This window comes from Populus euphratica, unplaced genomic scaffold (genome assembly GCF_000495115.2).
Source record: "Populus euphratica unplaced genomic scaffold, PopEup_1.0 scaffold6.1, whole genome shotgun sequence".
NCBI lineage: Eukaryota > Viridiplantae > Streptophyta > Magnoliopsida > Malpighiales > Salicaceae > Populus > Populus euphratica.
Window position 1 is genome coordinate 3,618,994 of NW_011499849.1, and position 25,591 is coordinate 3,644,584.

Below are 25,591 nucleotides of genomic sequence, written 5' to 3' on the forward strand. Positions count from 1 at the left end.
TTATTTTTTTAATAAAAATAATATTATTTTTATTTGTTAAAAAAATTATTGATGTGAGATTACCCATTGACCGGAACAAAAAATTTGATCCAAACCACCACTCCTGGTCAATCACCGTGCCAAGTTTAAAATCTCGAGTCCATAACTCGAGGGTCATGGTCGTTTCAAGTACTGTGAAAAAATCGTTGGACCCTGTCATCTACCCCATTAATTCAAGCCATTAATGAATATGCACAAATTTTTGAATGCAACTTGTGAAAACGATTTTAATAATAAAATGGAAATCTCCCCATCTACCCACCACTAAAATATCTCCTCTCTGAATCCTGTCATCTCTCTCCCCCTGTGGCGCTATGCGCACCCTTACCGATTATAAGCATTCCAATCTTGGATGTTAACCGATCCAAGAATAGATTAGTAAATTTTAAAATCCCATATTTTTGCGTGCCCTTTGTTCTTTGCAGATCGAGTTTGCCCGTCAATTCTTTTGTACATTTTCTTTTTTCTTTTTTATGCCCGCTCGACTCGCGTGCCGCTCGACTCGCCAACTCTTTTTTTTTTATTCCTGTCTAAATGACCGAGTAGAGGGAACTCTTGTCAGCCACCTGTACATCAGTAAAAATCAGGCATGGCAGTCAAATTCAATACAGTGATTGGGGTGAGAATTTGACAATGTGAATTGAAAGAGTGAACATTTTATACCATCTTCTAATTCTCCATTCAATCAAGTAATTTTTTCATGCTAATTTTGAGGTTATTTTAAAAGCTTTTTTGAAAAAATTATTTTAAATTAATATATTTTTAAATTATTTTAATATACTGATCTTAAAAATAATTTTTAAAAAATAAAAAAAATATTATTAATATTTTTTTAAAATAAAAAACACTTTAAAAATAACAGTAAAAACTCCCAAGCACCTTATAAGTCTAGATCACTTATGTTAATTTTATTCTATGATTTGAGATTCGCAGCCTGCTATTGATATAATTCAAATGTTTACTGATAACACATCCCTGACCGGGAAGAAAAAGAAAAAAACCCCAAGAGTGCATATCCTGTTAGTTAATAATGAATACAGATGTGGGTTTGCGCTGTTGAATTGCTAGGATTTTATTTTATTTTATTCTGTAAAAACAAAAAAGCTCAAGTAACACAAATATATTTTAAAAAGAGTAAAAAAACAAACAAGCAATCAAGTTAAGACTCTAGCCAATCAAATAATAAATAAAAAATAGGTATGAGCTAACCTAATAAATAATGTCAATTATAGGTTAGGTGATGAGATCAAATAAGCTAAAAAAAATAAATAAAAAATCAAAGTTTAATTTTAAACAAATTAAATATAAATTAATAAAATATATATATCTAATAAACCAGACAAATCAACCAAACTTCATAATCTAAAACATGTAAATAAAACAACCCAATAAATAATAAACTAGAAAGAATTATGAAACTTGATTAAAAAAATAATTAATGCTAAAAGATAAAACTTAACAAATATTAAATAATCATAAAAAAACTAACTCAATCTGTACTAATTCATCAAATCTGTAGTCTAAGTGATGGGGCTAAAATAAACAAATAAAAAGAAACCAAAGAAAATTATGAAACCTAATATACAAAAACTCTAACATTGAAAGATGAAACTGAAAAGTAAAATTAATTTTTTACCAATCTAGCATTAAAAGATAAAATAAAAAAATCGATTTAAATTTTTTTTCTTAAAAGATGAAATAAAAAATAACAAATAAAAAGAATTAAGATAACTCAAGTTATTTTTAAAATATTAATAAAATATATAAAAAGAAAATAAATAAAAATAATAGAGTCTATCCAATCAAGTAAATATTGAATTTTGAAATTGAAAAAAAAAGCTTGGAAAAAGAAAAGAAACACAAGCAAATATGGATGAATTTTTTAAATCTGGGTTAATATTTAAAATTTAAAATTTTTGAAATTCTAAACCCAAGTTTAATTAAAAAACTCAATTTCCAATCTATTTAATGTTGAATGATAAAAATAAAAAAATAAAATTAAGTTAAAAAATTTTTAGAGTGAGAAAAATACAAATTTAGAGAATGAAAATCAAACTTAACTGAGTAAAAAAATTTAAGAAGAATGCTATTGAAAAAAAAACATAATTTAAAAAATTATCTTAAATAAAACAGATATTAATAAAAAAATAAAAATTAAACTTGTAAAATGAGAAAATTAAAGAAAGATAAAATTAAAAAATGTATTTTTTAAAAAAATATCAATCAAATTTCAATGAATAATAAATTGAAGAATTGCTTTGAAATTTTAAAAGAATAAAGTGAAAACCAAAAATAAAATAAAAAAGTTATTAGTGTTAAATTGAACAAATGTTAACCATATATTTTGCTTTATTACATAATAGATATCAAAATGATTTAAATATTTTTTTGGAAAGTAGTGTTTGGTTATTATATAACCTTGCGTATAATTTTTTTTAATAATATTTATATTTAATCATGTAAAAATAAAAAATTATCTCAAAGAAAAGTAAAAAAAAAATTCATCTTTTAGAAAACTTAAGTAATTTAATTGCTATTAAAAAAATTAAAATACAAAAAGCCCAAACCTAAGATTATTAATTTTTTATTTTTAAGAATAACCAAGTAATTACATTATTAGAAAAAATGAAAAAAATAACTCCAATCAAATCTAAAATGAACATTAGACCATTTTTAAAAAAATACAATTATCTCTAATAAACAACTTAGGTTTTTTTAGAAGAATAATAATTTTACTATTTTAATCCATAATAAATCAAGAAATTTCTTTTTCCCGTATATTTTAGATTTTCTCTTAAAATTTGCATTCATCGGATTCAATTCTGATAATTTTACCAAAAAAAGCTTAAAAAACCCCATACAATAGAATGAATTCTGATAAACAGCCATCTAGAGAGAAGAAATAAAATAAGATGCAATGGCGGTGAATGTAGTCCAGGATGAGCACAGTAGGTTAACACCGATACCATCCCCCCTGTCCTGACCTATCTCACCCTAATCACTGTGAAGTAATTCAATCCCAATCCCATTTTTGTTTATTTTTATCCCTCCACAAACCACAAAAATAAACTCTCCCCTCCTCACACTGCTTCCCCACAAAGTTAACAAAAAAAGAAAAAGAAAAAAGAAAACAATAAAAGGGTAGAGACTCACATGCCTTCTTCAGGGTTTCCTTCCTCTTCTCTCATATTTGCCCACCCGAATTCTCTGCTTCTTTCCCTCAATTTTATATCTCTTCTATAACATGTTGAAGCTTCGTTGACCCTTTATTGAATGCAGTTACCTTATGAAAAGTAACTGATTTAATCTACCGAAAAGCTTCAGTCATTCGGGGTTTACTCTTAAAAACTCAAATAAGTCCCAGCAACCCAGGTTTGATTAGCCATTGATTTTATTGCCTATAGTGCATTCATGACCTGAATGATTATTGGGTTCTCGGTTTTGCTGGTGTTGGGATATTGTAGGTTACAAAATTTCTATATTTTCTGATTTGTATAAGCAATTCAGCATTATGCATTTACTTGTTTGTGGACTAAATTTCCGAAGTGAGAAATTGGTGCCTTTGTGCTTTGAATTTCAAGTTTAAAGGATTTATATCAAAGGGTTCTCGCCTGTTTCTTTAATACTTATAGGGTTGAGGTGTGTGACTTGATCGAGATATGAATCGTAGGGTGCGGCAGAAAGTGGCGAAGAAGAGTAAGGAAAAGGTGGGATTGCCTGGTAATCCTGAAATTGGAGATGCGGGTTTGTGTCCTGATAGTAACGAGTATGTTGATTGGACTAGCTTGCCAGATGATACTGTGATTCAGTTATTTTCTTGTTTGAATTATCGTGACCGCGCAAGCTTGTCATCGACGTGCAAGACATGGAGGGTTTTAGGTCTTTCTTCGTGCTTGTGGATTTCATTGGATCTTCGCGCCCACAAATGCGATCCTGGAATGGCGGTTTCACTTGCTTCTAGGTGTGTGAATCTTCAGAAGATTCGTTTTCGTGGAGCAGAGTCTGCTGATGCAATAATACATCTTCAAGCAAGGAATTTACGTGAAATAAGTGGTGATTACTGTAGGAAAATAACAGATGCAACACTTTCTATGATTGTTGCTCGGCATGAGGCCCTTGAAACCCTCCAACTTGGACCAGACTTCTGTGAGAAGGTAAGTAGTGATGCTATTAAAGCAATAGCCTTTTGCTGTCCCAAACTAAAGAAACTTCGGCTCTCTGGATTAAGGGATGTCTCTGCTGATGTCATCAATGCTTTAGCTAAGCATTGTCCAAATCTGATTGATATTGGGTTTTTGGACTGCCTAAAGGTTGATGAGGTAGCATTGGGGAATGTAGTATCTGTTCATTTCCTCTCAGTTGCTGGGACATCAAATATGAAGTGGGGCGTGGTCTCACATCTTTGGCATAAGCTGCCTAAATTGATCGGGTTGGATGTTTCAAGAACTGATATTGATCCAAGTGCAGTTTCTAGACTATTATCATTATCACCTAGCTTGAAGGTTTTGTGTGCAATGAATTGCCCAGTTCTTGAAGAAGACAATACCTTTAGTGTGAATCAATACAAAGGAAAATTGTTACTTGCCCTCTTCAATGACATTTTTAAAGGACTAGCTTCTTTATTTGCCGACACTACAAAGACGGGGAAAAATGTCCTTTTGGATTGGAGGAATTTAAAGACCAAGGACAAGAACGTCGATGAAATCATGAATTGGCTTGAATGGATTCTATCCCATACCCTTTTGCGTACTGCTGAGAGTAATCCACAAGGTTTGGATGCTTTCTGGCTCAAGTTAGGGGCACCAATATTACTCAGTTTAATGCAGAGCTCACAGGAAGAAGTTCAAGAAAGGGCGGCCACTGGACTTGCAACGTTTGTAGTCATTGATGATGAAAATGCTAGCATAGATTGTGGAAGGGCCGAGGAAGTTATGCGAGATGGTGGCATACGTCTTCTTCTAAACCTTGCAAAATCTTGGAGGGAAGGTCTTCAGTCAGAGGCTGCTAAGGTGAATTTATTTCATGGATGTGCAAGCAGCACTGATTATAGCCAAATTATTGCACAGTCTAAACATTTTAAAAATGTTTTCCCATAATCTAGTCTCCTAAATGGTCTAATTTTATCTATTAATGTCTGGTTTCTTATTCTACTTATATTTACTCTCTGCTGTGAAATTTTTGATTTCATGTCTCAGTTTGCTCTTGATTTTGACATGAAAATATGGATTGGGTTAAATATTCTAAATTGTTAATGATATAGGCAATAGCAAACTTGTCCGTGAATGCAAATGTAGCAAAAGCCGTTGCAGAAGAAGGAGGAATTGAAATCCTTGCTGGGCTGGCAAGGTCCATGAACAGGCTGGTTGCCGAAGAGGCTGCTGGAGGGCTCTGGAATCTTTCAGTCGGAGAAGAGCACAAGGTTTAATAATTTGTTTTTCTTTATTTTAATATCACAAGATACATGTCCTAAACTTCTAATTTTGGTGATTTCAAAATTATTGATAGGGTGCCATTGCTGAGGCTGGTGGTGTCAAAGCTCTGGTTGACCTTATATTCAAATGGTCCTCTGGTAGTGATGGAGTTCTGGTGAAGTCTTTAATATCCTGGTCTATGTTGTAATCATATAAAATGTTCCCTTAATTGTGCATTGCTTTTCTTGTGTTTGACTCAATTAAATGTAGTATAAATTTTTGTGTTTGTTTCCAATCAGGAACGTGCGGCTGGTGCTTTGGCAAATTTGGCAGCTGATGACAAGTGTAGCATGGAGGTTGCACTGGCAGGTGGTGTGCATGCTTTGGTGATGCTTGCTCGAAATTGCAAGTTTGAGGGAGTACAAGAGCAGGTGTGCTATTTTTTATTATTAGGAGATATATTATGTGAAAAGGTTCATACTAAGATCTCTACAAGAGACATTGATCAATTTACAGTTGTTTGCAGGCTAAATGCTAGAATCAGAATTTGTTTGCTCTTAATATATTCCTTTTCATTTTCTCCTTTCTTGTTCTGTTGTTGTATTACATGTGACAACTCAACAGAGTTATAATCTCAGCTACATATAATTTTAAATATTGTTGAACTTTTCAGAAAGAATGTGGCAAAGAGCCATCAATAGACCATGACGATGATGGTTTTGGGCTTTGAAAATAACCTCATCAAGGTTCTGTGGTGACTGGTGTATCCCCCATTTCTAAGCAATGCCCACCATTAATCATGGTGCTTGAAATCCTACTACTTGAAACTAAGGCTCACATGAACTCCATATCAAAATGCCTTCGCTATTCCTTAACACTCTGCAGTGCTATGACTGTAATGACTTAAATAAGGAGGTTCCTGATTTGAAATTTGTAATTTCAAGGGTCCTATTTATTTCTACCAATTATTTTGTTGAAAGATTTTCTGTGTGAAATTGATTTGTTGTAAATTATTAATGTATCTTCATAATGCTAGGCTGCTCGTGCATTAGCTAACTTGGCTGCTCATGGAGATAGCAATTCTAACAATGCTGCTGTTGGACAAGAAGCAGGCGCTCTTGAAGCCCTTGTTCAACTCACCCGTTCGCTCCATGAAGGTGTCAGGTAATTCCTTTGCAAATCTGTATATGTATCCCTTATCTAAGCTTTTTTTTTCCCCTTGCGTTTCATATTTGTCCAATATTTTTGATTATCTAATCAATATTAGCTTCTTTGTTCCTGCTATTGAATTCTTTTATCTGCATCCAGTCTGATATTATCTTGTCCATTCAAATTGCAATTTCTTACGTACCAGAGGGTGCAGTTTCCCTTTATCTGTATCTATACTTCTGACAAGAAATAGATTATAATGGTCCAGAGATGAGTTTAGTTTCTTCATTATTTATTGCGTGGTCTTAATTATCCTTTTCTTCACTGAGATTTTGTCTTAGACTTCAAGTCCCATTATCATCCAAGGACCAAGGAGTCGTTGAAAATCCATCTTGAAGGAAACTTAAAATTCTTTGATGCTGTTCTTACCTATTTTATCCAATTGCTTGCTAACTTAACCTTGATGGTCCTCCCTTTCTTGTCATTTGATGTTGCTTACCTTTTTGTCCATTTTCCTTATTTGGAAAGAAAGGAAAAAGAAGTACTTGGACTGCAATTGTTTCCATCCTATTATAAACCAGTATAGAATCTCATGTGTTATGTTTTTTGATCTTTGGGTGTGTTTTGGTGTTTGAAACTATGGTTGCTGAGTTCTAAATAAGTAAAAAAGAAGACTTAAAAGAAATTTCTTTCGCACCTGCATATGCAAAGCAAAGAGTGGAAAGGTGCTTTGTACCTCACTCCGCTAAGCAGTGATAATTGTACTGAAGCTCTCTTTCCAACACCCGCCGATCATACTACCACATTCTTAGTGTGCTAACCAGATATCAAAAGAATGAGCTAAGAGCCATAGCAAGATAGATAGCGTTGGCGTACGGTTGAGTGAGCTCATAAACTGGCGAATCATTTCAAATATTTTAGTAAAAAGTTTATGTTTGCTCAACTTATTTGAAAATTATAGTTAGTTCAACTCTGTAGCATCCTGTTCTTGCAGCCTAATCACCTTAAATTTACTGGGCTTTAGTATTTGGAATCATTGTTTCTAATGTTTCTCCTAGTGGCTGTGGTAAAAAGCTGTATTCGCTGGCCAATTGTAGTTTAGAAATCTACAAACCAAGACTCTTTATATGCACATGCATATTACATAATTATCTTCAATATTTTATCTGATATGTAGTACTTTGATTGCTTGTTAAACAGGCAGGAAGCTGCTGGTGCATTATGGAACTTATCATTCGATGACAGAAACCGAGAAGCAATTGCAGCAGCTGGTGGTGTTGAGGCCTTGGTAATATATTTACTTGCTACCTCCTCGTGTAGTTTGTTTTTGAGATCCATTGTAGCATTGACACGCAATAGGAAGTGCTGCAAAGAAAGTACTACATACATTGTGCGTGTTTGAGAGAACATGGTGCCTCTTTGTTAGCATTTTAAAGACTAACTAGATGATGGATTCTTCATCAATTGAAATATCCATTTAAAGATACAAAATTAATGGCTGGTGCATGACCTATTTCTTTTTCTTTGTTGAAGTCAATGCATTATATATATGGAAGTGAAAGAAAGTGAAGCAAGACTTGCAGGGTTAATATTTGACCATTCAAAGCTTTACTTGGGTTTTTAGTAATTACTTAATATAGCTAGTACTTAAGTAGCTTTTATTAATGAGCTGATTCTATTTCCTGTTTAGTTCACTCTCCTGTGCTTCACTATCCTAATTATTCGGTTCAAGTTTCATATGGGACAAATAGTACTAGTGCTTGTATAAAGCAACAACCTACATTAACACTGAAGACAGATTATTATTGTTTGTTCATCGTATAAACTGATCTTGAGATTGATTCTTTATTTTGCTATTCTTCATCCTTTGGTTTTACATCATGTGACATCATAGAGGGTTTCAAGATTACTGATTGGTTTCCTTGAATTTGTCCCTGTTTACATTTGTGATTTCGTCATGGATCTCTTTCTTTTTAGTAACTTTACTATTGTTGGTCAAGATCATTTGGTTGTTTATTGCTTGTGTTGTAAAAAAAGCCAAAAGAAGTCAATAGAAAAATTTGTTGCCTCACTGTGGGGTTAAAATTTATATCATGTCATTTAGAAAACTCAAGTTACGATCTCACAAGATATTGCTGGTGCATATCTCGACTCCAATAAGTATTATCATGGGATATTACTGGTACATGTTGCAATTACTAGGTTACCATGAACTAGCGATAAATTGCTGGATTCTCTAAACAAATCAGATCTCAATGCCTACAGATGGTAACGAAGGAACGTCACCAGGAGATCCCTGCATTTGGAACCTGCTTCTGCGACTAGCCAAAGACCATATTTGGAATAACATTGCAGCCTTTCTGGAATCCTGCATTCTAATCTGAACCCCACTGGCACTGTGGTCCATAACTGGTGTTCTTGATGCCACTGTTGGCATCTTGTCTGAGTTTTTGCTACTTCCAACACTCGAGATTTTTTTTCCAATTAGGGGAGAATGATGGAAAATGAAGCAAGATTTCTAGGATTAGTATTTTATAATCTAAGTTTTTATTATTTAGGAATTTTACTGTGTCCTTATTAGCAGATGGTGATTTTTATTGGGAATTTAGTCTATTTGGTATTTATTAGGGTTTTCCTGGTTTTGTTTCTTCTGTCCTTGTTGGATTTAGTTTCGTTTTTGGATTATGAATTTATTCGATTTCATATTCATTAAGCTTTTCTGTGGTTTTGTTTTTTCTGTTCAGATTAGGAGTAAGTTTTCTCATTTGGAATATCTTTGCTGCCTATATAAAGCATCCTAGCTAGTTGATCGATTTAATAAATAAAGATTGCCTCTCTTTATTTTGTTTTTTAAATCATTTGCTTGTACATTAATTAAATACTCATCTACAGAAGGCTTGCTTTTGTGAGGCAATATGTTTTCCCTCATTTTGAGGTGAAGTGTTTCGAAACTGAAACTACAATTATATAGATAGAAAACATTTTCACCTTCAGTGAGAGTAAAAAACACTTCTGAAAGGGAAGACTGTCTTTTTGAAGTCAAGGTGACGTTACAAACATGAGTATAGTAAACTTGCTTGCTGCTTAAAAATGGCAATTTAACATCTGGTGGTTCCTCTTTCAACAGTTTCTAAAGATCAAGCCAGATGTGTTTTATGTTTTTGATGCCTCTCATCTGCATTTAATATGTGTTAACTTTAATATGAGGGCATCCTTTATATTGACTCATGCTTCTTAGTTCAAGTTTTAAGAGAAACATTTATTCACTGTTCAAGATTTTTCTTTCAGAGGTGGAAATTCCTCCAATTATTTAAGTTGTTTGCTCTGTGTGCTAATGGCCAATGATTTAAGCAGCAGCAATTTTACTTTTGTTTCTTAGTTTTATGATTTTCTCCTGATTTCGTTTGATGACAAATCATGTATTCTACGTGGTAGGAAATTTCACCATGTATATTCTAAAGGTTTCATCTTATGTGGTGTTTTCAGGTTGCCCTTGCACAATCTTGTGCAAATGCCTCTCCAGGTCTTCAAGAGAGGGCTGCTGGAGCTCTCTGGGGATTGTCAGTGTCAGAAGCCAACAGGTAAATGTGGTGGTTCAAGTTTTGGATCTCATTTTATTTTGTGTATTATGGATTGATAGATATTACCTCATGTACCAAGGAAATATGTATGTGTTTTTGACTGCATGCTCCTCAACTGAAGCCTAACTGTATGGAAGTTTCCTCGCACTTGTGTATGGGGAATTCTTTAAACCAGATTGTTCTCTCTTTTTTGAGCAGTGAAAGGTAGAGGGATATCAGCTGCATCCAGCTGGTGGTGCACTGCACATTGTTTGAGAAAATGCATTTGTGATTAGCCTCATGATGTGTGATGATTATTTTGAGGATAGTAGGTTTTGCATTAGTAACTAAGTAAGAATGTTGAAAAGCATTGCTCCACACTAACACTAATTAGTCATTATAAAGACAGATATGCATGGCATCTCTGTATCAGCAAAATGATGCACATGTAGTTGTATAGCCGCAATCAAACTATTTTTGTATTTTATGCAGTTAGGCTGTACAAAGTGTGTTTATCTTCATTTCTATGTTGCAATTTCATGTTGTCCTTTTGTTTTGAATTCGTACTTCTGTAGACTAATAAACCTATATATTCTCAAATAAATGAAGGTTTTTTATTCTTCATTGTAGCCTTTATATTAATGTTAAATATATACTTGTTGGTTTACATTAGCATTGCTATTGGACAAGAAGGAGGTGTGGCACCTCTGATTGCTCTGGCACGCTCTGAGGCTGAGGTCAGTTTTTCAATCTCTTAATAGCCAATTTTTGAAATTTCTTATCATTATCAAGCATTTCTCCGACTATTTTGAAAATCGCTATCTATTTTTATGCAACTTTAACATTGTTGGCATATATAATCAAGTTCTCTACAGTCTGCAACTGCCTCAAACTTGCAAATTTCCTTTTGTTTACTGTTGTTAATAAAACTTGACAAAACCTTAATGCATGTTTTCTCTTCCAGGATGTTCATGAAACTGCTGCAGGAGCTCTCTGGAATCTTGCTTTTAATCCAGGTAATGCTCTTCGTATAGTGGAGGAAGGTGGGGTTCCTGCGCTTGTTGATCTATGTTCTTCATCAGTATCAAAAATGGCTCGCTTCATGGCTGCATTAGCATTGGCCTATATGTTTGATGGGAGGTACTTACACAATTTCCATTTTGGGTGCGTGAACAACGTATAATCATGCTCGCTAAATATTCCTGCCTTTCAGTTATTTTTTTTTTATGTTTTTTCTTGTCTTTTCTTATGCAGAATGGATGAATTTGCATTAATAGGAACTTCAACAGAGAGCACTTCAAAGAGCGTGAATTTAGATGGAGCTAGAAGGATGGCTTTGAAGCACATTGAGGCCTTTGTCCTTACATTTACTGATCCGCAAGCATTTGCCACTGCTGCTGCATCATCAGCTCCAGCAGCATTAGCACAAGTAACGGAGAGAGCTCGTATTCAAGAAGCAGGACATCTGCGATGCAGGTGCCTCTCTGTCTCATGCACTACATGTGTGGCTTACACGCTCCTAGTTATTACTGTTCCAAAAAAAATCATCTGCCCTAATTTGCAGCCTATTGTTGCATGAAGTAAGAACTATATAGACTGGTATTTCAATTTGCAGTTAGCCGCTTTATGATTAAACTTGCTTGTTAATGTAATTCAATTATGATTGCTATTGAATGAATGTATATAATGCTGATTTTGTGTGACATGTAAAATTCTATTCTTGAACTTGCATCCAATTTCATGGAGGTCTTCTCTCTTCAGCACCACTTGCATCCAATTTCCTGTAGGTCTTGTTTCTTCAGCACTAAGCCCATATCTTGGGCCCACACTTTATGAACCTTCTCTTTCCTAACGACTGGGCTGCTCAGATAGTGTCAATTGACCAGGCTACCCATCTCTTGTTACCCATAATTGTTCACCTGTGTCATGAATGATTTCAAATTTATAGCGCTGACTGGTTCTTTAATTTACCATGATAATGAATGTGGTTTGGCACCATTTTGTACAATAAATCTGAGCAAACTCTTTTCTTCTCCCTTTCTTCTTTTTGTGGCCTCAGTGGAGCTGAAATTGGAAGATTTGTTGCCATGCTACGGAATCCTTCTTCTATACTAAAGGCATGTGCTGCATTCGCTCTTCTCCAGGTAATCTTTCTCGCTGAGACTCTTAAAAATGCCAGTTCCAAGTTGTTTGAGTTCATTATCATTTATATCTTTCTACTGAATATTTGCATGGGTGAGTTCTTGTTTTCATGAATTTAAACCATCAATTACAGTTTACTATTCCTGGTGGACGGCATGCTTTGCACCATGCGAGTCTCATGCAGAGTGCTGGAGCTGCACGGGTCCTGCGAGCTGCAGCTGCTGCAGCAACTGCACCACTTGAAGCCAAAATCTTTGCAAGAATTGTGCTGCGCAATCTTGAGTACCACCATATAGAATCTTCAATATGAAAGCAGTCTTAGTTTAGCTGATGGAAGCTAACAGACATCAAGTTCCAAGCTTCCTTTCTTACCCGGTGGAATAGAATGCAGTCTGCTTAGTATAATTCTCTCTTTCCCTGCATTTTTTTAGGTATTTAGAGGTGGTTTAGTTGAGTTTCAGTGATTTTTGCCCCCCGATGTAACAATTCCTTGTAGTTATATTGTAAGCACTTTTGGCTGGGGTTTGATCTAGAAACAAGTACATAAACATTTTTTTCTCCTATAGTATTCATTGCGGCATATTTTCCATACATCGATGTTTGAACAGTTTGAGACTTGACGAGGCTTTGGTCAGTTCCCTTTCTTCTTGGGGTCCGTGGAAAATAACTGAGGAAAGTGCTATATAGTCTATTGGATTTTGGTCTATTGGATTTTGGTTTTCATGAACTTTTAAGAAAACTTATGCAAACAAGAATATCATTAAATTAAAATTAAAATAAAATTAATTTGTGTCACGAAATCACTGCTGCGAGTGGTATGGGTTTCAATAGGGCTTTTTCTGGTCATGAGATTTTTTCTTCTTCTGATTTTACCTTTTATAAGCTGTTTAATATTATTTTTATTATTTATTCTATCAGTTTTAGTTTTTATTGAAAAAACATAGCTCAAAAAATTATATTTTTTTGTTACAAATATATTAATAACAAAAATAAGAATTATACTAGAAAATTATTTTGATGGTATTTAAATTATTATTTTTCTTGTAAAATATAATTTTACCGTTGAATTTCATGCAGTGTGAGATATACAATACATCTAAATTTTTTCTTTTCGTAGGAGTGAGATTAGATATCTAAATTTGTTCTTTGGTTTCTTGACTTTCTAATGAGTCTTTAATTAGTATTAATAATATTTTTAGCCCACATTATTCTCTATTTGATTTATTAAACACAAGCATCAACTTTTTAATTTACAATGAAAAAGTTTTCAAGATAATTAAAAAACACACTACATCATCTAATATCTAACTCGGTGATTGCAAAAGATTGTGTAGTGCTTAAACTATCCGCGTGCGCGTACTCAGACGAATTCTGCAAATAATGACGTGGAAACCGAGGAAGTGTTCAATAGAATGATATACAAGAGAGTTTCAGGAACGGAAAAATGACCATAAATGGACAGATATTGCGCGAAGAATGAATTTATAGTTCTAGTGTATATTTTCCTTCTTCCTTTTGGCTTATTGTCGGGGCAATAAGAGTTCTGAATCTACTGCCGAATATCAAGTAAATGTTGATCGTCAGTGCGTCCAACCAGCTCCATGAAGTTGTTCTTGATTGTTGAAAACCATCTATCAGATGAAGATCCTTTTACAATCTGCAGACCCGGGGATGGTGCTTGTTCCTCCAAGTAAGGCAATATGTATTTCTTCATGTCAGTTTGCGAGATATCAAGATGCCCCCCAGACACGTTAATGAATTTAACTTTTCCAGCTTCATCCAATGTCTTCAAACCGATCCAGTCTTCAGTGTAGAGCAGAGTCTGCAAGGCGTAGACCAAGTTAAGAAATTTAAAAGCTAAAAATGACCATAATTGAATGACATGAAAGCTTGACCTCAGATTATCGCAGCAAAATCCAGATAATTGAAGATGCCTAACTTGAATTAGAGTATGCTTGTAGATCATTACCTCTTGCGCAGGTAAAACAGTATCAAAGGACCCATCTGGATAATATCCAAACCAGGAGGTTTCCTTCGGTACCAAAACTGTATCTTGCTCAAACTGATAATGATCACCAAGTTACAATGATTAGATTAAATCGAAAGAACGTTACAGAAGCACAACAGAGGTCAACTCGGTAACTCACCATGATAAGAACCAGGTTCTCTAAGCTAGCGAACCGTTCCTTGTATGTAGAATTTCTGGTATTCTTGATCTCATTGTTAAGTTTGGGGAGGAATCTACATCCTTTTAAGTAGGCAGGAATGTCCTGTAAGAAACAGATTTATCTCGCCATGACAATTAATTTAAGGTAAATAACAAGAATGAATAACTTGCATGGAAAATTGTATCTTGGCCTAGAAAAAACTTGATCATGTGACAATAGCACAAAACAAATTATTTGCAATTAGCTACTTCTTAATCCAATATAACTTTTCTTTTCTTTTCATACTGCTTCATATTTCTCTTAAATTTATTCACTAACTTATATCTTGCACCCCCACGAGGAGGAGCTGAGAACCTGTGTATATCACCATAGCTGAAGAACTAGACTCACTGTTGGGATTTTGATATAACCGCTGGGAGCCAAGTGTTCCTGCAATTTCATCAGAGATAAGTCAACATGCACTGAATGCCAAAAGATAGAATATATGAATGAGGGGCAATGAAATTATCTATCCTTCACAGGAATTGTCAGCTCCTAGGAAGTGATTTTGCTAAGAAAACTGTTCGCTTAGTATAAATTGCTTGTCGACACTTTAAACTACCATCTCAAAATAAGACACTCAAACCTGAACATAACTGCTGTAGATTTGCTAAGAAAACTGTTCGCTTGGTATAAATTGCTTGTTTTGTCCCATTGAACATGACACTTTAAACTACCATCTCAAAATACGACACTCAAACCTGAACATAACTGCTGTAGATCTCTGACTTGATCAAATTATCCAAAAGAACGCATACAATGGTGCACTGCAAAAGTCAGAGGCTCAGAGAATATCAAACTGAAGGCAACAGTAGCCCGTAATAATAAAAATCCACAACAATATCTCTAAGAACTACCACGGGTTTCAATTTCAGCACAATACACTGTCTTTAAAACCAGCAGGAATTGAAGCAATGAATTGAGACGCTTAGGCAACAGCACTTACTCCACAGAAAGGAATTGAAGCGATACCAGCATGGATACCTGCCAGCGTAATCAAATTCTTCACCTGTCCCCCACATGGGCAGCGATATTAAGCCAAGGCAACACAATAATAAGGGAATAAAAGGACATTGCGGTATAAGAAGGATATAGCAATATTTTCAGTTTCTTACAGGAGGCCCCCCATCACAAAATTCGATAACCCCTCGAGCAATCAAGCTACCCTGTGAAATAAAGGATGGCACAAAACATTAGTGTAAAAGTGTTTTTTTCTTGAAAATGCATCAAAATGAATTTCTTTTAGATTTTTATTTTTATTTTTTGATATAAACACATTAAAATCATCAGAAAACACAAAAATCTACTAATTTGATACCTTTTCATGCCAAATACACTTTTCAAATGCACCCAAACACAATCAAAACCACCAATGCAAATCAAAGAATAGAACGAGAAAGCTAGATGACAATTGAGATAACCATCAAAGGCAAGGCGACACATCAGAAAAGAAAAAACAACAAAAATTTAACAGATGCAGATATCCAAAACTCCATCACTCAACAAGTCAATCGTATATTGAATATAACTCCTGGGAAACTGAGAACATTTAAAAAAAGGTATCTGTGAGGGATGAAGCAACTCATAAGAAGGCAAAACTGTACAAAAACGAGATCAACTTATAAAATAGTGAAGACCTGTTACCAGTGCAATAACTTGATCAGTTCATGCCTTCATTGAAACAAACACAAATAAATAGAAAAACTAGGATCATTCTCCATGTATGCTCTTAATGGACAAAAGAATAACTTAAAAAAAAATGTTATAATTCTAAAATTGCTAACAGATAACTTATTCTTCAAAATTTAATTACCTGAGAAAGTCCAATTAAGTTGTAACCATCGCTCAGTTCACTCATACTCTTCACCTGAAAATTTCGTTGACAATCTAATTTTGAACAACTGAACTTCTAAGTGAAAAACCAATGACAAAAAAGCACGTAGCTTTAGCACCTTCTCACAAGCAATTTCCGTCTGCAACAAAAGTGAAAATAAATTTAGTTTTGGGATATGAAACTGTCAACAGTAAATGCTCCTCAAGCCATCAGTTCAGCCGTCACCTGATCTTGAAGGGGCATAGTCCAAGAATCCCATGCTCCATCTCCAATTTCTCTGAAGAGAAGAAGGGGAATCAAACGATTACATACAGGCTGTTGATCAGACATAAAGTGATTTTGAGTGGAAGTAGATCACCAAATATATAGAGAAATGACCATTGCTGTTATGACTAGCAAAACAATCCACAAATTAAATCATACATGCAATGTCCTTGAATGCCTGACCACTTGCTTAAAAGCTCAGTGAACTGTTTGACTCCCTTATTACTGCATTTGTCACTAATACCTAACACAAAACATACACAAAAAATATCATCATTTTACGATAAGTTTGATGCACATGGCAACAACTATGATGGAGAGTAAAATAAAAATATTATTTTAGCTTCACTTAACAGTTTAAACTTTTTAATTAAGATAATTATTTCACATGTTGTCAAAGCATAATCAAACAACTATAAGTTCATATTTCATCACCCCTTCTAACTAATAAAGTTAAGTAGAAGGTAACACTCTGTTTCACGCTCAAATACCTTCACCCGAGAAAATGTGTGGAAAAAAAAACCGCTATTTGTGTAGAGGAGTCGATTTGATTAGAAATTCGGAAAAGTGGAGCTGGATATACTGAAAGAGAGCAATATTTTACAGGTCTAACAGTTAAACCAAATCAAAGTTTTGTATGAACTATGAAGGCACGTACTCAACAAATTTTAGCTCTCAAAGACTACATTATGTAATGTTTAACTTAATGAAAATTAATAAAACCCCAAGTTTTCTCTCACTTGCAAAATCATGTCATGTTTAACTTAATGAAAATCAATAAAACCCCAAGTTTTCTCTCACTTGCAAAGAATTACTAAACGAATGCAATAAATTTATGAGCCTTTCTGTCCTAATCACTCAGTCTACTAATACACAAACACAAAGAAGCCAATATAACAACAAACAATCAAAAACTAAACATGCAGTAAATACTCAATTGAGTAAAGATTTTCCAGTTTCCTAAATCCCAAGAAAATGAAAATGAAAATCCAAGAATAACTAAAATGATAAGCATGGCCTTTATCAGTTGTTAGCCATAAGAAAATAAAAATGAATAACTGACTTTCATCAACAGAAACAAGAAAAACTACAGCTTTCAAAGAAAATGACCACCAGCCTAAAAAAACTAAAAAACTAAAAAACTTACCATGAAAAACTACGAAGGGAACAGAGTGTGTAAACGGGACAGAAGTAAACATCAATGTAATGATCATAAAGGCTGTTGCCTTAACGAATAGGGAAAAACCCATGGTTGTTTTTTTCTTTCCCTAAGACAATAAAATAGAGGTGGCAAGAGAGGAGGGGTTTTGGGAGATAAAGTAAAGATACAAGGCTCAACTACTTACAAATAATATACAGCACGCTTGAAAGAAAGGGAGACTGCTAGATATGGCTTCGGTTAGCTTGGCAGAACGGGGACAAAGCGCCATCTACCATTCTTATCTTAAGAGTTCGTTCAATGGCGCTGTTTTGAGTTTAACCGCTGCCCTTTGACACTTTGACAATTAGCTAGAGACAAGGACTTTGTTACTCTTTGTTAGATACGATCGCAATTTCTAGTCAGTCTCAGAGATAGCTTTTGTGTAAGAAATAATAATTAAAAAAAAACCGAGGCGGATTTTAGAGTCGATAATTTGATTTTTTAACAAAAATTGTCAAACTATGAGATGAAGTTATAATTAACTGTGTGTAGTTATGTCTGGTGATGCATAGATTTGGCAGACAATGGTTCGGTGTCCCTAACTAGGCGCAACCCATTACATTTGTCAGTCACATGAGCATAATAAATGGTCTTGACAAATTTTTCCATCAAGAAAGAACCAGCACCGAACAGCACTTTGAGGTCAAAACCTAATTTTAAAAGTAATTGAAACATCAACGCTCCAACTACCCTTCAATTGTGTATTTAAATATGATATCTTTATATTTTAATTTATCCCTTTCCTTTCATTGTTTCTAGACTATTAAGTATTTATCAGTTCAGTTATTTATATACATCTTAATTAATTTTTAAAAATTTTAAATTTAATAACTAAATAAATTTTTAGTAATTCTAAAATTTATAATACTTAAACTAGTAATTTATAAAAATTAAAATTAAAATTTAACCAATTAAACAATTCTTGTAAGAGATTATATTATATATTTTCGTGATAGTTTTAAAAAAATTTATGTTTTTTAAAAAATAAATTTAAAAAAATAAAAAAAATATTATTTTAATTATAAAATATTTTAAAAAACAATCAAATCTAATCTCTCGTCCTGCTATCGTTTTGCGGCAGAACTGTCTTCTCCCAAATGTCCGCTCTTGGGATGTTCCTTGTTGTACCACCTGGCAAGGAGGAGCTGGATATCTCGAAGCAGAAGCTCCAAACAGGCCAAACTTTAGTTAATTACAACTTGGTCACTATAGTTTATAGATACTAATTAATTAATATACATAGTATCAGAAATAATTAAATTGTCCTTTAATTAGTGTTTAACTAAGGTTAATCATAGTAGCCCCCCCACCCCCCCAAAAAAAAAAAAATACTTCTTTTCACATCAAATCTCCAAATCTTATCAAGTTCTAGCTGTTCCTTTTCTATTTCTTAAAAAAGGGAAAAATTGTAAGAGATCAGGGGTTAATGAAATGACTGAATTATAAACATATTTGAAAATATAGGAATTGAATATATAACTTCTAGAACCATGAGCACTAATTAATTACTTTTTGTTAAACTACAAGGACTAGGTTATAATTTACTCGGCAAAAATTGATATTCCCTTTCCCATCCCTAGTTTGCAGACTGCCTCGACAGCCTGAACATCTAACAAGGATACGAGGAGTTCTTCTTGAATCAAAATAATTACACAAATGACAAGTAATATCACGGTAAATGTACGGTATAAACTAGAGAAGGAATTCCCAGTTTGACACAGACTATCGCCTTGGTCTTCATAACCAGTCTTTCTGAACAGTAATGCCATATCAAGAGACATCATCTTCTTTTAATTCCAAACTCTGTACAGCTTCCATACATCCCCCGAACAGTGCACTGGTATAGAATGGCACGGCTAAACGGAGAAATAGCTGCTGAAATGTCGCAATCTGCTCTCCATTGCAGACATGAGACACTGGTCTCATAAACGGTGTTACCCTCCTCTAGATTTGTTCAAAATGTTATGTCGCAATCTGCTCTCCATTGCAGACATGAGACATTGGTCTCATAAACGGTGTTACCCTCCTCTAGATTTGTTCAAAATGTTATGTCGCAATCTGCTCTCCATTGCAGACATGAGACATTGGTCTCATAAACGGTGTTACCCTCCTCTAGATTTGTTCAAAATGTTCCAAAGAACAAAATATGGACATAACAGGGGTTGATGACAGAGCCCTATAATGAAAACAACCAGCCCATTACATACACTTAAATTGCCCGTTGGATTCTCTGATCATGCTCAAAGCACGCGTACGTGTTCATGCGTTCACTGCAAAAATGCATTTTTGTTGGTGTAGCGAGTCATTCTTAAAAAATCTAAATGTACGGTATCTCTATTTTTATTTTTTTTATTTTTTAATTTAGAGTTGGAGACGTCGTCTTTTTGCAAATTCTCAGAGGACGCTGATCTCCTTGGCCTGCACTTGAAAACGGCCTTATCACATCTGTTTCTTCCCCCCAATACATGAAAGAATCCACCAGTAAGAAAGTCACTCCTGGAACTTGCCTCGGTTATGGAGTTTGAGTGCCCACACCACCCGTCATGTGGATACACAATTGCCCTATGACAGACTCTATAACATCCGATTGTGGGTGAGCTAAACCCTAGATATGAACTTTGAAATTCTATAGCACTGCTACCAACCTCCTCCTTCGCCCCACTTCTTCTCATCAGTCCCTTGATTTCATTCACATCTTTCCATCGTTCCCATCATAGCGGCGTACAAGTTTCTCATCATGGAATAGTCTCTGTATATCGTTATATGGCTCCACATGGACAGCCTGGTTTAGTTCTCTCTGCGCTCTAGTACCATCCTTGGAGAATGCACAGGCAAATAGAAAAGAACTCAGAATTATTCCATTAGCCTCAAAGGCATACTTCTAATCAAATTCTCAGCTTCCTCCAAGCACCCTGCTCTCCCTAATAAATAAACGAGGCATCCATAATCCTCACTTTTTGGGGTCAGCCCAAATTCGACCATGGCAACAAGCAGAGAAAACACCAATCATGTTTGTGTCATTTGGCCCATTTCCCTCCTGTTGCATCTCCGAAAATGCCTTCAGTGCTTCAATAGCATGCCCATTCACTGCAATCCATTTATCGAAGCATTCCAAGTAGCCGTTTCCTTTTTAGGCATCTCGCCGAAAACTCTTCTTGCTTTTGATATTTCTCCACATTATGCACACACATCGACAAGTGACTGCTCTATCAAGTTTCTCCCTCCAAAAAAAAATGATGTACCGCTTCATCCAATTCCAAAGCACCCAAACTCTTCTGGTTCATACACGGTGCTTGAATGCAACTCATGAAATAATTTTTAAGGATCATGGAGCTGATTAATTTGACTATATCCACCAATCATCGCATTCCAAGAGACCAAGCTCTTCTCTGGCTTAGCATCAAACAAACCCTAGCAGATAAAACATCACCATTATTGGAATACCCATCAATCATACTAAATCACATTCCCTTCCCGCATCTCATCAAACAAACTTCTCGCAGAATCCATATCCCCTACTTCAACATATCCACCAATCACCAGATTATATGCAGCAGAATCTCTCTCGGGCATCAGCTTAAAATAACCCATGCACTGTCCATTCACACACCCGCCAAAGAAAATAACAATGTAAAAGGGCGAAAAAAAACAATAACGAGCACATCCGGATGCATTTCGGATAATCTCATAGAAAAATTAAATAAAATTATCAAATTTGATTATAATATATATATATATATATATTAGAATCAGAAAAAAATAAAAAATATCTAAATCAACTTGAATTAACTTATTAAACTTACAATTAAGATAATCCCATATAAAAAAATTAAACTAATAATAATTTTCAATAAATTAAATATTAAAAATTAAAATTTAAAAAAAAACCAAAATTAATTTGTTTTAATCTTTAAAATTTATGACTCTATTCATGAGCTTAGATTAATATCATAGAAAAAAAACTCTAATAAATAACAAAACAAAATTTTAAATTATCAAAATATCCAAGAATAAAAATTTTAAAAAAATACAAAGAAAAAGAGGGATTCAAAATTAAAAAAAAAACTAACAATTAAAAAAATAAAAATTAAATTTAATATAAAAAATAATTTAAAATCAAATATTGAAAGATGAAATTGAAAACAAAATTTAATTAGAAAAAAAATTAAAACAATCAAATATCAATCACAAGAATAAAGATTAAATTTAATAAAAATTAAATAATGAGAATAAAAATTAAATAAAAAATAAATTAAAAAATAAAAAATAAAATTATAATTAAATGACACATTTATATTTATATTTTAATTAATAAAAAAAATTCATTAGAGCTTGACCATTACCCCACCGTTGGTAAGAGCAGCACCAATGAAAAGAGAATGGTGAGGCATTTCCAACGCCACCCCAATAAACAACATTTGGTGGTGGGGCCATTCGGAGTGCTGAATAATTATTTTTAAAAAGTTATTTTATTTAAAAAATAAAATCATTCTTTTTAACTTTTTAATTAAAAAAATAAAAAAAAATAAAAAGAGATATTTTTATAACTTCAACATTTTTTTTAATGTGAAAGTAGTGTAATTTTTACATTGTGCTTGTAAAACGTAAAAAAACCTGAATTGTCTGGTATAAAAATATTTGATAATGTGATTGTAGTTAGTTTTTCTAAAAAGTTTTAATTAAAAAATATATTAAAATAATATTTTTTATTTTTTAAAAAATTATTTTTAATATTAATATATCAAAATAAATTGAAAACATTAAAAAAATTAATTTAAAATAAAAAAAAATATTTTTCAAAAAGATGGTCACTTGTTTTTTCAACATTCCAAACTCCAAAGGGCGTCTACATCAATCCTCCAAAACAAGATAAATACTAATCTTGAAGTCACCCATGCCCAATGTTGGAGGCCATTTCTTTGTTTGTAATGAAGCCATTCTTCTTTCCCTGCGATCAGTATTATACATATACTAATTCTATTTTTTTCAATAGTTTTTTCTAAAAAAACAAAAGTATTAATATTAAATATATTAAAATACAAGTAGATTATTAAAATGAATTTTTCCAATAAATTGAAAATAAATAAAGAGTCATCTTTATGTCATGCAAAAACACCATATCAACTACTTGACTCTTTTAAAAAGCTTTTATTATTTGGAGAAGCCCTTACACTATAAACATGTCACCGTTTCTTTTACTCTGCTCATAGGCTCATGCGCAAAAAACTGTTTTAACACAAGAAACACTTTTCTCCATAATTTATGTTTATTTTTAATATTATATATTTAAATAAAAATTAATTTAAAAAAAATTAAAATCAATAAGACTTATGACTCTAATTATGAATTAGGTAATTTAACCTGAGTTAAACCGAATGAATTCAAATTAGTTGTTTCAAAAAAAAATTAAAATCAATGTCATTTTGAATGTTTTTTTAGAAGAAAAAAGTCTAACTGGATTTATACCTAATCATTCATATCATAGATACACTTTTCAAATTGCTTAGATCATTAGATTATATCAGGTAAATTTCCGCCTCATTAATTTTGAAAACTAACCGGGCTAGAGATGATGTCAATGGATCAACATGTTAATTCACCGGGCTAGATGAGTTTTAATAACACTATAAACAATTTCTCCACGGAAAAGCGTGAAGCAACTAACTGGTTATCATCTAATCCAACAAGTAGCAGTTCACAGTTTGCGGCAGTCATGGCGTCACCTAGAACATGCAGATTATGGAAATATTCAACGGACATCCATATCTTCAATTATTTCAAAGTGCATTTGCAGACTAGGAGGCCTGTCACCAAAATAAAATTTCTCACACACCTGCAATTTCCCTCCACTTCTGCGAGATTCAGATTCAAGCAGATGAACTAGTTTGTCCTTTTCATTACGTATCAGAACTCGGTTGCTATCACACCATTGCCTAGGAGTTCCATGGAGAACAAAACGAATTCCGGGAGCGCCTTGCATAAGACGTTTGGATATCCTCTCAATCACATCGTGATTGGTGATATAAGCACCGGCAGAGTTTAAACCAACATCCAGATAATGGATCTCCGAAATGCTGTTTAAAAGCCATTCTTTAGTAGTCGGAATGATTTGAATATCTTCTTCAACATTCGAAGATTCTCCACTGGCTGGCTGTGGTTTCATATGAGATTTTACTTCTAACGAGCCTAGCTCGGCAACTAGCTGGTTAAGCACGGTGCCACCCTTGCTAAATCCAAGGATGTATGTTTTCGGCTGATTAAATGATACGCTATCTGTCGAAGATTCTTGCTGTCTTCTCGGAATCACTTTCTTAGCCTGCAAAAATACAAATTCAGGATATTGACTAACATCAATAATTATTACTCGCTTGCAAGAATACACTGCAAGACCAAAGCAACCATGGATTCTCAAAGCAGTAAACCAGGGAAAAAAAAAGTAACAAGTTGATTTATGCCAGAATAATACAATAATTTACCACCATATCTACACACTTGTGAATTTCTAACAGACTGCAAAATCAACATATTATGGCATACAAGAAACTGCAAGTAGGTGGGGGGAAAAGAAACTTTCGCGTCAGCTTCTTAGCTATCCTCAATACACCATATGGAGCTTGAATTATTGATATGACAATAAAACATACCTCTTTCAGGCAATTCAGTAAGACCGAGACGGTTGAGTTGGAAGCTGGGAATCCGACTGGATTATAGGATTTTGGCTCCCCATATCGATTCACAGATGGAATAAAATCTTTATAAACGGCAAAATGCCCGTTAAAAACAGGAGCCTCAATAACATATGCATTAACACAACCACCAAATTTAGACACCAAAATTTGAGATATTTTTTGCAAATCAGACAATCTCTCAATCACTGGATTCTTGGTCCCTTCAGCTCTATCACCATTGAAAAAAATTGCATTTGCAGAAGGTACCTGGGCTTCAAGTAAATTAAAATAATTCAATTTTTATTTTTTAAATTCTTCATAGTGGAAATAGAAAAGGAACTTACAGCAAGGGTATTGGAAGCAGCAGAGAGGCAGAGAGATACTGCAACTCTGCAGTGACTTGTGCTGCTAGGTGCCAATGGGACCTTCAAAACACCAGTCCAACAGTCCATTGATGATTCAGCTGTTCAAGAGAAAACAACAAATCACACACACGAAAAGAACGAAAAAGGTTTCAGCTGAGAATTTTAACAGACATGTGATGGGCGCTACGATTACAGGAGCGACATTTGCTGGAAAGAGGGTGGTTAAAAAAGAGAGGGTCATGGTCTTGAAAGGGTCTATTTGTTAATTAGGCCTGCGTGTTTTGTTTTTCTTTCGGTCCAGGCAATTAAGTAGGCCCGTTGAGTTTATTTTGATGGGCTTAGGATCCCATAATAATAAACGTCTTCAAAAAGAAATTTAGGGTTGGATTTGCTAATCTGGGCTTACCACACTTTATGGTCTTTCCACAAAAAACTGGAGGCCCTTTTCTCTGAATAATGTTGGCATGCAACCAACAATTGTATTTGAAAAGGATGAACTTTTACCAGCGAGAAGTTCAGATACAAACTGCCCGGTCCATGCGAATGTACTTGGCTTGATTAAAAGGAATTTTACATTGTTTCTTAGTTCTTACATAACGTATGTAGTTTAGTTTAAAACTAATTGTTGACCATGCTCTGGTTGTTGCTTGGGTAGAAAAGGTTAAAAACATATTTAGACCGTTAAATCTTTTTAATATTATTAATAAACTTGATATAACAATTAAAATTAAAAAATCTTGACCCGACTGTT

The 25,591-nt window shown here is 33.8% G+C and overlaps 3 protein-coding genes across 10 annotated transcripts; 1 reads left to right on the plus strand and 2 right to left on the minus strand.

Annotated features, from left to right (window-relative positions):
- The first annotated feature begins 2,958 nt into the window (after positions 1-2,958).
- On the plus strand, positions 2,959-12,918 carry ARABIDILLO-1. 3 transcript variants are annotated; one of them, XM_011019030.1, is made up of 13 exons: positions 2,959-3,411; positions 3,672-5,048; positions 5,300-5,458; positions 5,545-5,625; positions 5,750-5,881; positions 6,487-6,614; positions 7,800-7,887; positions 10,086-10,180; positions 10,833-10,896; positions 11,124-11,323; positions 11,414-11,635; positions 12,219-12,303; positions 12,435-12,918. In XM_011019030.1, the coding sequence occupies exons 2-13, from the start codon at positions 3,699-3,701 to the stop codon at positions 12,609-12,611; spliced, it is 2,781 nt and encodes a 926-aa protein (XP_011017332.1). In that variant the 5' UTR covers positions 2,959-3,411; positions 3,672-3,698; the 3' UTR covers positions 12,612-12,918. The 3 variants fall into 3 exon arrangements, with proteins under 3 accessions (XP_011017332.1, XP_011017331.1, XP_011017333.1); XM_011019029.1 differs by having other exon boundaries at positions 2,959-5,048; XM_011019031.1 differs by having other exon boundaries at positions 2,960-5,048; positions 11,124-11,299.
- Positions 12,919-13,666: 748 nt separating this feature from the next.
- LOC105120718 (alpha/beta-Hydrolases superfamily protein) lies at positions 13,667-18,063 on the minus strand. Of its 4 annotated transcripts, none has more exons than XM_011019035.1 (12): positions 17,953-18,063; positions 16,766-16,850; positions 16,568-16,657; positions 16,461-16,481; positions 16,322-16,375; positions 15,624-15,674; positions 15,455-15,517; positions 15,210-15,275; positions 14,860-14,898; positions 14,449-14,571; positions 14,271-14,363; positions 13,667-14,123 (listed from the first exon to the last, which is right to left on the minus strand). In XM_011019035.1, the coding sequence occupies exons 3-12, from the start codon at positions 16,583-16,585 to the stop codon at positions 13,851-13,853; spliced, it is 801 nt and encodes a 266-aa protein (XP_011017337.1). In that variant the 5' UTR covers positions 16,586-16,657; positions 16,766-16,850; positions 17,953-18,063; the 3' UTR covers positions 13,667-13,850. The 4 variants fall into 4 exon arrangements, with proteins under 4 accessions (XP_011017337.1, XP_011017335.1, XP_011017334.1 ...); XM_011019033.1 differs by having other exon boundaries at positions 16,568-16,619; positions 17,953-18,062; XM_011019032.1 differs by lacking the exon at positions 17,953-18,063 and adding an exon at positions 17,754-17,946 and having other exon boundaries at positions 16,568-16,619.
- A 4,611-nt stretch (positions 18,064-22,674) lies between these two features.
- LOC105120719 (uncharacterized) lies at positions 22,675-25,104 on the minus strand. Of its 3 annotated transcripts, XM_011019037.1 has the most exons (5): positions 25,012-25,104; positions 24,820-24,938; positions 24,452-24,742; positions 23,641-24,123; positions 22,675-22,755 (listed from the first exon to the last, which is right to left on the minus strand). In XM_011019037.1, the coding sequence occupies exons 1-5, from the start codon at positions 25,079-25,081 to the stop codon at positions 22,696-22,698; spliced, it is 1,023 nt and encodes a 340-aa protein (XP_011017339.1). In that variant the 5' UTR covers positions 25,082-25,104; the 3' UTR covers positions 22,675-22,695. The 3 variants fall into 3 exon arrangements, with proteins under 3 accessions (XP_011017339.1, XP_011017338.1, XP_011017340.1); XM_011019036.1 differs by lacking the exon at positions 22,675-22,755 and having other exon boundaries at positions 23,505-24,123; XM_011019038.1 differs by lacking the exon at positions 22,675-22,755 and having other exon boundaries at positions 23,505-24,123; positions 25,034-25,098.
- Positions 25,105-25,591: the final 487 nt, after the last annotated feature.

Coding starts and splice junctions, on each gene's coding strand:
- ARABIDILLO-1 (XM_011019029.1), top strand. CDS start 3,699: ATGAATCGTAGGGTGCGGCAGAAAGTGGCGAAGAAGAGTAAGGAAAAG. Junction 6,615..7,799: donor TCGCTCCATGAAGGTGTCAG/GTAATTCCTTTG, acceptor CTTGTTAAACAG/GCAGGAAGCTGCTGGTGCAT. Junction 7,888..10,085: donor CTGGTGGTGTTGAGGCCTTG/GTAATATATTTA, acceptor TGGTGTTTTCAG/GTTGCCCTTGCACAATCTTG.
- LOC105120718 (XM_011019032.1), bottom strand. CDS start 17,856: ATGGGTTTTTCCCTATTCGTTAAGGCAACAGCCTTTATGATCATTACA. Junction 16,851..17,753: donor TCCCTTCGTAGTTTTTCATG/GTAAGTTTTTTA, acceptor GTTTTGTGTTAG/GTATTAGTGACAAATGCAGT. Junction 16,620..16,765: donor GGCATTCAAGGACATTGCAT/GTATGATTTAAT, acceptor TCTTCTCTTCAG/AGAAATTGGAGATGGAGCAT.
- LOC105120719 (XM_011019036.1), bottom strand. CDS start 25,081: ATGACCCTCTCTTTTTTAACCACCCTCTTTCCAGCAAATGTCGCTCCT. Junction 24,939..25,011: donor AATCGTAGCGCCCATCACAT/GTCTGTTAAAAT, acceptor TCTCTTGAACAG/CTGAATCATCAATGGACTGT. Junction 24,743..24,819: donor CTGCTTCCAATACCCTTGCT/GTAAGTTCCTTT, acceptor CTTGAAGCCCAG/GTACCTTCTGCAAATGCAAT.